The sequence below is a fragment of the Ciona robusta genome, chromosome 2, assembly GCF_009617815.1.
Source record: "Ciona robusta chromosome 2, ASM961781v2".
Lineage (NCBI taxonomy): Eukaryota > Metazoa > Chordata > Ascidiacea > Phlebobranchia > Cionidae > Ciona > Ciona robusta.
In genome coordinates, this window is record NC_143236.1 from 1,224,829 (window position 1) to 1,238,261 (window position 13,433).

General features: G+C 31.6%; 1 protein-coding gene across 5 annotated transcripts in view; it reads left to right on the forward strand.

Annotated features, from left to right (window-relative positions):
* Positions 1 to 13,433, forward strand: part of LOC149739578 (dedicator of cytokinesis protein 7-like) — a 28,957-nt gene that overhangs the window by 10,202 nt on the left and 5,322 nt on the right. For all 5 annotated transcript variants that reach the window (XM_089873098.1, XM_089873101.1, XM_089873099.1 and 2 more), the window contains exons 15-37: positions 370 to 513; positions 780 to 921; positions 1,406 to 1,557; positions 1,734 to 1,829; positions 2,289 to 2,470; positions 2,756 to 2,957; positions 3,271 to 3,392; positions 3,644 to 3,792; positions 4,351 to 4,533; positions 4,860 to 4,973; positions 5,574 to 5,749; positions 6,347 to 6,442; positions 6,650 to 6,776; positions 7,106 to 7,273; positions 7,937 to 8,101; positions 8,555 to 8,705; positions 9,084 to 9,224; positions 9,838 to 10,028; positions 10,935 to 11,087; positions 11,370 to 11,528; positions 11,941 to 12,117; positions 12,539 to 12,655; positions 13,016 to 13,159. In XM_089873098.1, coding sequence (XP_089729224.1) covers positions 370 to 513; positions 780 to 921; positions 1,406 to 1,557; positions 1,734 to 1,829; positions 2,289 to 2,470; positions 2,756 to 2,957; positions 3,271 to 3,392; positions 3,644 to 3,792; positions 4,351 to 4,533; positions 4,860 to 4,973; positions 5,574 to 5,749; positions 6,347 to 6,442; positions 6,650 to 6,776; positions 7,106 to 7,273; positions 7,937 to 8,101; positions 8,555 to 8,705; positions 9,084 to 9,224; positions 9,838 to 10,028; positions 10,935 to 11,087; positions 11,370 to 11,528; positions 11,941 to 12,117; positions 12,539 to 12,655; positions 13,016 to 13,159 — 3,451 coding nt within the window. The remainder of the gene's footprint in view (positions 1 to 369; positions 514 to 779; positions 922 to 1,405; positions 1,558 to 1,733; positions 1,830 to 2,288; positions 2,471 to 2,755; positions 2,958 to 3,270; positions 3,393 to 3,643; positions 3,793 to 4,350; positions 4,534 to 4,859; positions 4,974 to 5,573; positions 5,750 to 6,346; positions 6,443 to 6,649; positions 6,777 to 7,105; positions 7,274 to 7,936; positions 8,102 to 8,554; positions 8,706 to 9,083; positions 9,225 to 9,837; positions 10,029 to 10,934; positions 11,088 to 11,369; positions 11,529 to 11,940; positions 12,118 to 12,538; positions 12,656 to 13,015; positions 13,160 to 13,433) is intronic.

Genomic DNA, 13,433 nt, shown 5'->3' on the forward strand with positions numbered 1-13,433 from the left:
ATGTGGGGCAGAATGGTAAAAGGAGTTAAGATGTTCCTTTCTAAACTGTGGATGCCTTATTGTTCTGCAATAAGCTTTATTTTTCCGATTGCATTTTAAACACACACAAACAGAAACTGCAATCTATATACTCTGGTGACCTTTGTTTACTACTTTGTGTTTTGTGCAACAAAATCTATTTTTATTGCTACAAACAAAGAGAAGTTAGTTTTTCTTTCAAGTTTGGGTTTCGATAAAAAGAAATGATTGCGCTCTAGTTAAGTGTAATGGGGTTTAGCTCAAGTGTATTCGATAGCAGCAATTAAAAGGTCAATTTTTTTAAACTGATATAATATTTGTTTTATTTTAATATCCATTATGACATCACAGGCCTGGCCATTCCCGAAACCTCGCCGTAAAAGTTCAGATTTTAGAATCGGAAGAACAATGTAATGCACTTTCACTTATATATGGCAAATCTAACTGTCCAGAGTTCTCATCTGAAGCTTATACAGCCATCACATACCATAATAAGTAAGTTTACAAGATTATAAATTTATCATCATACTACTATTAAACTTAAATAGTATTGCCATCAAAATGCTACCAAATCTCTACTGGTCAGGTATTTTCCATTCACTTAGTAAAGCATTCTCTGTCATAGACTAACTTTTTAATGGAAATTCATGCTGTGTGCCAAATGCCATAGCTTTTTCCTGTTTTCAAAAAAAAAGTTATTTTTTTCCTGTTTAAAATGTTTTTAATTTTGTTTCCTGTTTTAAAATTCTTCTTTAATCCAGAAACCCAGATTTTTACGAAGAGATAAAGATTCAGCTTCCCACCTACCTGACTTCTCGTCATCATCTCTTCTTCTCTTTCTTCCACATCAGTTGTCAACGGAAACAAGATCTTAACCCGATAGAATCACACGTTGGATATAGTGTAAGTAACATATAGTGGTTGGGGAGAGATGGGACACCCTGCTGTTATATTTTCTTGTCCCACTTGGTAAACGAAGAACATTCAATGAATTATAAAATATATATCACCACGACTCCCATATATCGTTGTTAGTAGTTTAAAACACTATCAGGATATTTGAATATAATGTGCTGAAAGTGTCCCATCTACCCCCACCTACAAAGTAAGTGGCCTCTGCTAAGTAATTCAAGGTTATTTACCCAGTAATTCAACAATAAAAATAGTAGTATAGTAAACTGCAGCTTTTTAATTTAAACCCCCCTATTTTTTTCTATCTGCGCCACAGGCCACTGCATTCAAGGCAAATCGTAAACGAGCTCGAGATGTTATAATGACCTCTGTTGCCTCTGAATCAATGATACATTCATTTATTATTACATTCATACAGTTACCATTTTTTTTTTAATTTTTTAATGAAACTTTTCCTAATTAAATAACCTTACAGTGGTTGCCATTACTTAACAATGGAAGATTGCGAGTCGGTGATTTCAACCTTCCGGTATCAGTTGATAAACTTCCTCCTCATTATTCGATGACATCACCAGAATCACAACTTCCGGGAGTAAAATGGGTGGATGGCCATAAACCTGTATTCAGGTAAAACTTGTTTTTTGATTTTTAGCCAAAATAAAAATTGAACAAAAAAGAATAAGTTTACCTACAACAATGTCTAATTTTTTGTTGTTTTTTATATAAAAATAAAATTTAAAATTCAATTTTTGTAATTTTTTTAAACAGACATTTTGTTAAGTGTTGCATTTTATATTTTCCAGTGTTTCCATTCAAGCGGTATCAACAGTACACATGCTTGATCAACATCTGGAGAGTTTCTTCTGGCTTTGCGACCTATTGGAAAGTTCAAACTTAAAGTCAGAATTAAAAATTTAGTTCATTTCCTCTTTATAAATACATAACATGATACCAACACTGTTTTCTCCAACGCTATTAAAACTAGTCAACTTTATATAAACAGTTTTAAACAGCCTGGTAACAATGTTTACCTTTAAACACATGCCCTATACACTTGTATTAACATTGTTTTAGCTGCAGAATAATTTAAAAAAAAAAAATTAGTTTAACTATTTACAGATAAAAAATTGAGAATTATTGTGAAATAGTGCAGAAATCTTGTGAAATATTTTACTAAATGACCTTTATTTACTTTTGAATTATGATTGACCATAATCATGTAAAAAACCAGTGAAAAATATTGGCAAAAAAATTTATAATTTATAAGTATTCAGAAACTTATAAATAAAATAAATACAAATATTAATTAAAAACATTCGTTTTGTACAAATATTTAAACTAAAATATTTGATTGACAGCTCGCATAACTTGAAGTTGATGGACGGGTCGCGCATCGATGACCTCGAGCAAGAATTACAACGATCTGTTATTTCTATGGCAACAGAATCCCAACTTCATTCCCTCGTTCGATTTCTTTACATTATCCTCGATAAATTGATCTCTATGTTAGTGCACCCCCCAGTGGTCAGCGGTCAAACTGGTGAGTGAAAATTCTGTCCGAATTGGTGTGTGTCTTATATGATTTTTATGTGGTTATGTCTTTTTATTCATTCAGTGAATATATAGCAAGGTGGGGAAAGATGGGACAACTTTTCATTTTAATTTCTAGTCTTACTTAGTAGAAAACAAAGAACATTCAATGAATTATAAAACCGTATCATCATGACTTCCACAGTCGTTGTTAATTGTTTAAAACACTATCACAATATTTGAGTTAAATTTCAATGTTGACCACCACCAATGTTAAATATTAATACCTCGACAGTGAACATGGGGCAAACCTGTTTCGAATCAATCTCTCGCATCCTCTTCCGTCTTCATCAATCTCGGGAGTTTAAAGTCGACTCCCATCAACGCAACATCCTCCTCGCCACATACGCTCGTCACATCTTCTTCATCCCGACTCCAGGACCAAGTGAAGTTGATCCTTCATCCGTCCACAAGGGGCACTACGCTACAATGACGAGGTTTTAACAATATATTTTTTGATAGAATATGTAAAAATTATAAAATATTTAAAAATGAAGTTTTATGTTATTTAGCTATAACGGTTTTTTAAAAATGAGCCTTTTTAAACGAAAGATTACAAAAAGTGTAATTTCCAAAAACCTTTTCATCTGAAAAACAAATTAATGTAATAAAAATTTATGAAATCCATTATTTTCTGCCTAGCCCTAAAGCATCAATTTTTTTACAATTGTTACTTTTAAACAAAATTTCCTCAATTTAAAGTGCCAATTTAACATGGATATCACATGACATTATCATATGACATCGCAGTCGTCAAGACAAACGAGTTCGTCCCAGTGTAAAGAAGGCAACATTCAGTATAAGTAGTAGCAACCCTGATCTAAGCGTTCCAACCTCTCCTGATGAACCTACGTTTGATCCAATTGCATCAGGTATCACCATTTTACCATAAAAGAATGGTTTTGGGAAATAGCTGTTTCTATGTGTGTGGAAAATAGCTTGGGAAATAGCTCTTTCTATCTAATGTAAACTTTTATTAAAAAGTATTTTATGTTGAAATGTATCTTTGTCTATATTTTTCAGCTCTGTGTATTATTTTTAATTGAGCCATATTTTTTCCCATAACTGACTGTAAGCTTACCATGACCACTTTATTATATCATGTATTTTGTTCAATTTTCAGATAGTTTTGTTCGACATTCAAACACACGTTCATCATTAATGGAGACACAGCGCCCTACAGTGGAAGGTGTTGGTGTTCGATCAGTTTCGCACAAATTATTCCATGAGGAACTTATTCTTCTATTTGTTGTGTCTACTGGAAATGTGAAGGTGTTTAAATGTTTTTTTTTGTGTGTAAAGCTGTGAAGACTATACCCATCATGTATTCGTATTTTCCTAACTTGAGGGTATTTTATTATTAATTACCTCAGTAAAAACAGATATGATCACTTGCATTTGATTGTCTAGTCTATTCATGCTGTAATGTTGATTGTTTCATGATTTCTTTCTTTCTGATTCAATCAGGGCAAATGTAAAAAGAGTGTGATTTTCAACTTTCTTGGTCGCGCAAATGTAACGCAAATTTAAACACTTTTGTTTATGAAATATTTGTCGATTGCCACCGAAGTTTCCATCAAATTAGTAAAACTTGAGTTTTATTAATTTACCATTTTTTACATGGGTGGCCTTATGGTAAAATACTATTCTTGAATAAATGTAACTTATTTTATCCTCGCGGCCGAAAATCGTTATGACACAAATTTTCTGTTCCATACACCTCAGGCCAGCTTACGAGTTACCGAGTATGTTACTTTGAATTTTGAAGTTGTTATATTTTTAACTTGTTTAAAACTACCCTAAGCTTACAAGGTTATAATACATTTCCAGGAGAGGGCGCTACAGAATGCTTGGTTTTTGTTGGAATTAACCTCGAAAAGCATGACTCAGCATCTTGAACAACAAGGATTATTCAGCACTCCTCGTGCTCAAAGATTCCCGAGTCGTTATTTGGATGACCTCACACGACTCGTCAAAATGTTCTGCCATGAAATAAATGGACGATTTAATCGGGTAAAAATCACTTAAATTTTAATAAGTTTTTTTGTGAAATTCAAATTTTTTTTACACATATTGAAAGTTCTAATTTTATAATAACTTTTAATAGTTAATAAAATTTAATAAACTGCTTTACAGTAAAAATAAAAGTATATAAGAATATTGTGTGTCATTTTAGCACAAAAGTTTGATAATGGTTTTTAAATTCACTAATTTAAAAAATATGTTTTTTTTATATTTTTGACAAATGCATCCAAAGCTAAACACTAATTCTCAACAAAAAAATTTGTTTATTTTTTTATGATTTTTTTTTATTTAAAATAACTCGTGTAATATTCAAGGATTATGACTTTGCTGAGCGATTGAATTGCAATCTTGCTTTCTTCATCAAAGATCTTCTATCAATAATGGATCGTGGGTTTGTATTTCAACTCATTCACTCTCATTGTCAAATGGTTCGTATTTTTTATTCCCTATAACTTTTCTATTTTTTTTTGAATAATTTTGTTCAATGGTATTGTTTAAAAAATCAAAATTAAATTTTGAGCAGATTTGTATGCAACTGTGTTGCAATAAATAGACTTAGATATTTTTCTGTTTCAATTCGTTCTACACCATTGGTTTTTAAAATTTAAAAAATATTTTTAGGGGTGACTTTTTAAATAATAGTTTAAGATCCTTAGCACTGAGTTAAAAGTAATGTTATTTTTGTCCAACAGGTTTTTTGTATCATTTATGTCATTTTTATCTAGGTTTGAATGTGAAGTAAAAGATAGATTAATACAATTTCGTTTGTGCTGCCATCGCTACCAAACATGATGTATTCCAAAGCTGATCTTTAGGCAATAAAATTTTAATTTTTGCAGACAAAACATTGTTTGAATTTTCGTTGTGCAAGAACAGTACTGAATTTAAAAAAACATTTATGATTTAATAAATAAAAGAAACTCATTTATCGCCACACAAAAAAAGCAAATTATTTATTAGCACACAAAAAAGCAAATTATTTATCAGCACCTAATAAAACCCATTATTCATGACCACAACTTATTTAGTTGAACGAGAAAATGCGAACACTTCTCAACACTCCACCTGGATCCATTCTTCAACTACGTCTTACTTTCCTACGAATTATTTGCGGCCACGAACATTATGTTACGCTCAACCTCCCATTTGCGCTCCCACCCACCCCATCGTCACCTTCCCCAAGTATTGGCTCAACTATGTCAACGTAAGTTTTTATATGATTGCTTTACTTTCATGAAAAATAACTTTTTATTAGTTAAGAAAATTATTAATTGAAGGGTTTATTAATTTAATATTTTAATTTGTTAATAACAGGTTTTAACTAAGAAAAACACATGTGATACACTGTTTTAAATAACAAAACCATTTTACATTCTGTTTGGAATCATAAGAATTTTATTCATCCATCGGAAGTTAAGTTATTTTTTTCTAAACTTACCCGGGTAGCATCTAAAATTGCGTATTTATTATTACATACATAGTGTTTTTATAATAAGTTTTGGTTCTTCATTTTTACATAACTATCTGGTATGGTGTAATGCTATAGGTGTGTAAAAGTGAAACACCAAAAAAACACTCACGAGCAGTGGAGGGGGGAGTTTTAATCAAAAAATTTTTCAAAAAAATTGTTTTTAAAAAAACAAATTGTTTTTTTAAATGAAATTAAAACTTTTTTTTTTGGTTAAAAGGGGGGGGGTCACGACCCCCAAAACCCCCTGGTTGCGCTACTGCTCACCAGACATTCACTCTTGCAAGTCAGGTAATACTTTTACACACCCATCTAAAATAAAGTTTGCTGCAGATACACCCTTGCAACAAAAGCAAGCACCCGTTATGATTTGACTGATCGCTTCACACGACAACATTACCTTGCTGGGTTGCTTCTATCAGACATTAAGTAAGTTTGCAAATTTTACGTTTTTAAATTTTTAGGTTTTTAATTTTTTTAAAATTTCTATTCTATATGAAAACTAAAGGGGACCTGTGATGTAAGCCAAGACCGGCTCTTTTTCTACTCTGTACAAAAATTACATTTAATATATTTTTTCATAGACACACTATATCGGAGCTGTTAGTTTTTAATTCTCATAGAAACATTATACAGACTTTCCATTGATCTCCTGGAGAACGGAACTCCTGGGCTAAATAAGGTTCAACTTTACGCAACAACGACTTTGCGTAATTTATTGATGAGTCATGATGAAGATACAAGGATTAATGCAAGTCCGAAGGTGATCTTTTGTTTACATTAAAATCACTAACAGCAATCCCAATTTATAATGGCTTTCATTATTTAATAGAAGTTAATCGTGTAATTGTGTTTAAACTAATTGTGTTTTCTTTATCAGTTATTATAACTAAGTTAAAGAAACAGTAATTCTAATGGTTTTCTTACATTATTATATTAATAGTGTTACAGAAACTAATTTAATGAAATTATTAAATAGAAGTAATCTTTAATTTCTTTAATTATTTTTATTTAGGAATTTGTTTAAAATTCTTTTCTTTAAAATTAAAAAGCGACAAAATAAAAACATAACATTAAAAATTCTTTGTTCAGCTGAAGCACTCGATCGCAGCTCTCTATCTTCCTCTGCTGTCGATAGCCATCCAAGCGTTACCATTCGCTCATATGTTCGATGATCGACCGGTATCGGATGACGGGAATCCCGGGAACAGTGTGGTGAATCCCCTGACTAGATCCAACACAGGAATCAACTTAACCAAGGTGAGTTGATATATAGTAAGGTGGGGGGAGATGGGTCCTATTTTCATTTTATTTTCTCGTCCCATTTGGTAGTAAACAAAGAACATTCAAAGAAATATAAAACTGTATCCTCATGACTCTAATTGTTAATTGTTTAAAACAAGATCAGAATATTTGAATATTGGGAGCTTAAGGTGTCCTATCATATATCGCCGAATTATGAATTTATGATTTGTCCTTTGATTATGTTAAGGATTGTTTTTAAACTGTGTATGCTAGAGGCAGGTGTACTTTACCAAGGCCCATGCCCATGGCATTGAATTAAATATAACAGTTTGTATTGTTGTTATTAAAAAAAAACAGTGCAAATATATAGTGTTATTGAAATTGCATTTAGATTTTCAAGGATCCCTAAAAAAAATTTTTAATGAATCATGTTTAAATGTCTTAAACGTTGTTTTACATGCAAAATAATATATTTTGAAATTAAATTATGTTAGTTGGCTTCAAGGCAGACATAATAAATTACTTAGAGTTTAAATAGAAAAATGTACTGTATCACATTTCATCATTTAGTTAAAACCCTCTGGGCTGTAAATTTTAAAATTCCATCATGTTTTGAATTTTTTTTTTCTGAAATATTTATTTAGTTAGTTTTATTAAACAAACACTCTTCCTTTGCAGCAAATGTCACCGGAATCGACTCAAAATATTCTCCTATGTTTCCTGTGGTTGGTGAAGAACACGGAGCGACAAACATTGCGATCATGGTGGATTGCGTTGCCTCCTTCACAACTCGTGTCTGTCCTTGATCTTCTGTTCATCTCAATCTCATGTTTCGAGTATAAAGTAAGTTATATAGTAGGGTGGGAGATGAAGGTTATGTAAAATGTAGTTTTAAAGGTTGGGTTGACTAATTTTTATTATATAATTGTTATATATTAAAATTATAGTATTTTTGGAAACAAAATTTTTTGTTAAAAACTTTTTGGAACTGTTGTTTATTGTTTATGGTTGTTTTTGTATTACATAATACACTGTGCTTAAAAATATCATCATCATTATTTGTTGGAATGGTTAAAAAAGCAGGCACGAACACATTTTTGTGTTTTATTTATGACATTTTTTAAAATTGTTTTATACATTAAACAATAATTTATTGTTTTGTGTTTTGGAGAACGAAAGGTTTATTCGTTTTTTTTTCAATAAGAAAAAAACTGTTGAAATCTGCTTAAGGGTTAAAGAAATCAGAATAAACTAGAGTGTTATCCTAATATGGTTTATTTGTTGTCATGGTTACAGGAGAAGGCGATCGTTCGTAACGAGTTTCAACGAACCTCCATCAATCGAGGAACGAAGAAGAAAGATTCAAAAAGTCGTCTTCAGGAAGCAATCCTGGGAGAATCTTCCGCGAGAAGAGAGATGCTCATGAGGAGGAGAGGAGGACCTAACTGTACGTGGTATATACTGTGGTTTGGTGGGGTAACTGTACGTGATATTGATATATACTGTGGTTTGGTGTGATAACTGTACATGGTATATACTGTGGTTTGGTGGGGTAACTGTACGTGGTATATACTGTGGTTTTTCATACTGTGGGTTGGGTATGGTAATTCTTTTTTTAATTCTATATTTAAGATTTTTTTAATCTGTGTGATGCAAATAGGAATTAAGTGTGAATTATTCACTATTTAGCAATAGCTTTTGTTAAAATTGTAAAATATATATATTTTTTAATTTGATGTGCTGCAGACATATCTCGAAAAGTAATTGTGGCTTGACCTTGCCAAGTTTGATTTTTAGTAAAATAATTTTTTTAAATTTATTTTAGCTGAGAAAAGCGCAACGATCGGAGCCACCAAGGAAGGGTTGAGGTGGAGAAAGGATAAAACGGAATGGAAACAAGTTAAACATGGGGAGAAGCTGAAACAATCGGCTGAAGAAACTATTCTTGCAAAGAATTTCTCTGCAGGTTTGTATGGGAGTGGGAGGTGTTTTAGGGTCAGATTAGGTTTTTATGTTAGTTTGATTAAAATAATATAGTAGGGTGGAGGAAGATGGGATACGCTTTCATTCTATGTTCTTGTCCCATTTGAAGGTAAACAATGAAAATTTAAAGAAACATTTAATCGTTTCTCAAAATATCTATAGACCATTGTTTTTTATTTAAAACACCATCAGGCATCAGGATATTTAAACGTTCTGTACCAAATGTGTCCTATCTTCCCCCATCAGGCCCATCCTACTATATAAAAATACAATAGTTATAAATACCTTATGTAGTATAGTGTTTAGTGTATGGTATGGCAACATTGACATGTAACACAACCATGTAGCAAGAATTTCCACAGAATGCATAAAAACAAATTTTTCTAGGTATAGGGACCACGCTTATTTTCTCCCAATCAAATGTATATATGTTTTAACTGTAAGTAGGTTTTAACAACTGTTGTTTTGTCGCTATATCCTGTCTTTTCATTTAAAATATTTCTAAATCTTCGCTACCATAATCGTAAAGACAAAAAAAGTTATTAAATTCTTATTAAATTTGCGTGATGATAAATAAAGTTGAATATTTTCCACAGAAACAACAATGATAACATTGGACACCCTTGAGTTGATAATTGACATCGCAACTGAATATAACGACGGTGGTAACAACACCTCACAAATGTTATCATCTGCTTTGCGTGTTCTGCTTCATTGCTTCTCAAAGCATCAGAGCGTGACTGTTCTGAAACATACGTTTGCAATTCAACGTTCTATTGTTGCCAAGGTTGGTAAGGTTATAAAATATTTATTTTAGAATTCTTATAAGCTTTAACAATAATGTTAAAAGTATTTAGGGAAATGATATATTTAAGGATTTTTTTGTTTGACTCACTGTCACGTATTGATCTCTAGCGACACAGGCATAGGCGCCGAGTTCAAAAAAATCGTCGAGGTGCGGATCGAAAACTATGACGTCACGGCCCGTTTACGTCATTCGAATAGTAAATTTTTTGTGTCACACAGGTGTTTTGCTGGTGGAAAAAAACAATCAATTGTTGATTCTATTGTTACAAGACTGCATTTGTAAACTTGCGGTTTTGTTTAATTTGAGTTTTTAAGCAAACTATATGAAAAGACTATTGCAAAGTGGATTTTTGGCTATTTTCTAATAAAATTAAAAACATTTTTTAGATTGATGTTAACAAAATCCATTACATCACTTACAAAATATTGCCTTTTCCCAAATCCGCTTATTTTGATTATAAAGCACAATATAACTGTAAAAACAACGTGTAAAAGTTTCTTCAGCTGAACGAACATTACTTTTTTAATTTGTAACTTTAAAGGGGAAGCCCCAAGCAACATATAAAGATCATATAAAACCGATTTTCTTTGACAGTCTAAAATTAAAACCATGAATTTTACACTGGGATACCCTTTCAAATGCTATAATGGTAGTTTTACTTTATTTAAGTCTTATACAAAATGGGTGATCATTATTTCATGTTTTTAACATTTTTAAAATTAATTTGAGTTTTATTGGTTTAAGATAACTATTATTTTAAACACAAGTAAATTATGTATCAGCAAACCTTAATGTTTTATAAGAATCGTTCTTTAAATCTTAAATATTTTTAATTGTTAAAAATTTTAACCGTTTTATCTAATTATGACATCACCATGTTAATAGTTCCCGGAGTTATTGTTTGAGGAGGAGACGGAACAATGTGCCGACCTCACGTTGAGGCTGTTGGAGAAATGCAGCAGCAACATCACTACAGTTCGTATGCAAGCGGCTGCCTCGTTGTATCTTCTTATGCGACACAACTTTTCAATGGGAAATGTAAGTTTTTTAAATTTTTGTTAATTTTTTTTTACAAAATATAAAGTTAGTTTTTATTTTAGATTATTTTTTTATTAAACCAATTTGGTATTTTGGTATCCTTTCATTTTGAAGTTCCAAACTAACAAAATATGGGTTCAAGGATTGTTGATTTAGGAATTAAGAAATGGCTTTAATTTTTCCTCACTTAAAAAAATTATGTGTTTTTTTCAGGAAATCTTTAATTCGCAGTATATCATTTTGGAGTGTCATAATTTATTTTTTAACAATTTTGTCTTTTAGACCTTTGCCCGTGTAAAAATGCAAGTCACAATGTCGATGTCATCATTAGTTGGCGTTTCTCATGATTTTGACGAAGACTATTTACGACGTTCGTTAAAAACCATCCTCACGTATGCTAAGATAGACACAGAGCTTGAAGCAACTTCATTTCCTGAACAGGTGAATGGTGATTCTCATACAAGTGTATTTTACTGATCATATACTTCATTGTGGGCGTATTTGTGTTGTGCAAGACACTTAACGGCAATTGCTTCAACCCAGTGGTCATTAATGGGTTGTCCAAATTATCAGCCACACATATATTCAAACAAACATCCCATAGGTCCGGGATATTGTTCACTATGTCTCACTAGTACCTACTATACCATTTTTTTTTATAAAAAATTCAGTTTTTAGTGTTAAAAATTAGGTTTAAGAATATGCTGAGTCAGCATAATCTGGTATGTACCTAGGTTCAATCGAAAAATTAAAGCATAAAAAAGTCTATGTTTAACAATTTCTATATATTATTTTAGAAGAAGCATTCATTATACCAAATCAGAAATAAAAAACAACATCCTCCAATCCATAGGTCCGGGATCTTGTTTTCAACCTCCACATGATCCTCTCGGACACAGTGAAGATGAAGGAGCATCAGGAAGACCCAGAGATGTTGATTGACCTGATGTACAGGATTGCTAAGGGATATCAGAACTCACCAGATCTTCGATTAACATGGTTGCAAAACATGGCACGACAACATTCAGAGGTGAAAGCTGAAAATTTTAAAAATAAAAATTTTGTTTAATTCCTTAAGTTTTCCAACCATATTTTATAGTTTACAGTTCTTGTATTTTTTTGTTTACTGATTTTGTGTGTTTACTTTATTTTTTCTTTATTTCTAGTAAATAGATGTTCTTCACCTGGAAAACTTTCTTGAGAAACCTTTATAAATTGCTTTATAACACCTAAAAACTTGTAAAACAGCAGAGATTTCTAAAACCGCATTTTAAAGTGTGTTTAGTGTGCTACGGGTGAAGTGTGTTTTAGTTTTATAGTTCTTTTTATTTATTTTTTAATGGTAATTAGTAATTACACTATATTTCTTTTTGGTACATTCTATTTTAAAAAATTACTTAAAAAAATTGTTAGCAACAGTTTTAACAATAATTTATATTATTTCCATGCAGCGTAAAAATCAAGCGGAGGCGGGAATGTGTTTGCTTCATAGCGCCGCTCTAGTGGCTGAGTATTTATCTATGATGGATCATAAACATCATCTTCCGATTGGATGCGTTGCTTTTGAGGTTAGTGGGGTAGGGCTGTAATTAAGCTATTTAGCAGTCTTAAAGCAATCACCAAAGCAGGGTTGTATTACTTTGTGTTAACCCGTGTATTGCAAAGAATGCAAGCGAACCCTTAACTTAATCGCAAATAGGAAAATAATTTCAAATCTGTGAAAAAATGTTTAACCATCTACAGCCTGCATAAAAAATGGTCAATCACTATTACAATGCAAATAATCATGGTGTGAATTGCTACCATTTGGCCTCTGGAAAACATTGTAAATATTAAGTAACAACACTTGTCAAACAGATTGAGATTAAGTTGTCCTTAATAAACTTTAATAACTAATGGTAAATTTAGACCTAAGTTTTTCACTGCAGAATATCAGTGTTAACTTACTTGAGGAAAGCGCGGTATCAGATGATGTCGTTTCTCCTCACGCTGATGAAGTTTGCTCCGAGAAATTCTTTTCTCCTCCAGGATTAATAGCGATGCTGGAACAAGCTGTGCAGACTTTCTCACTGGTGAGTTTTTTACTTATTTTTACTTTTATGTAAATATGAGTGACGAAAAATCTGTTTTATATTGTCATATTGTACTTTTCTTCTTTTTCTTCTCTATATGGGTAAGGTTCTTTAATTGAGAATGGTTCATTTGAAACCACACCAGGTAAAGGATCTGGAGATACGAAAACGTAACAGATAAAAATCAAGTCCAACCAATTGTTATATAACAGATATATATTTCGCCTAAATGTCATTGTCAGTCTCTTATTCAGATTGTTTCATTTTTTTATTT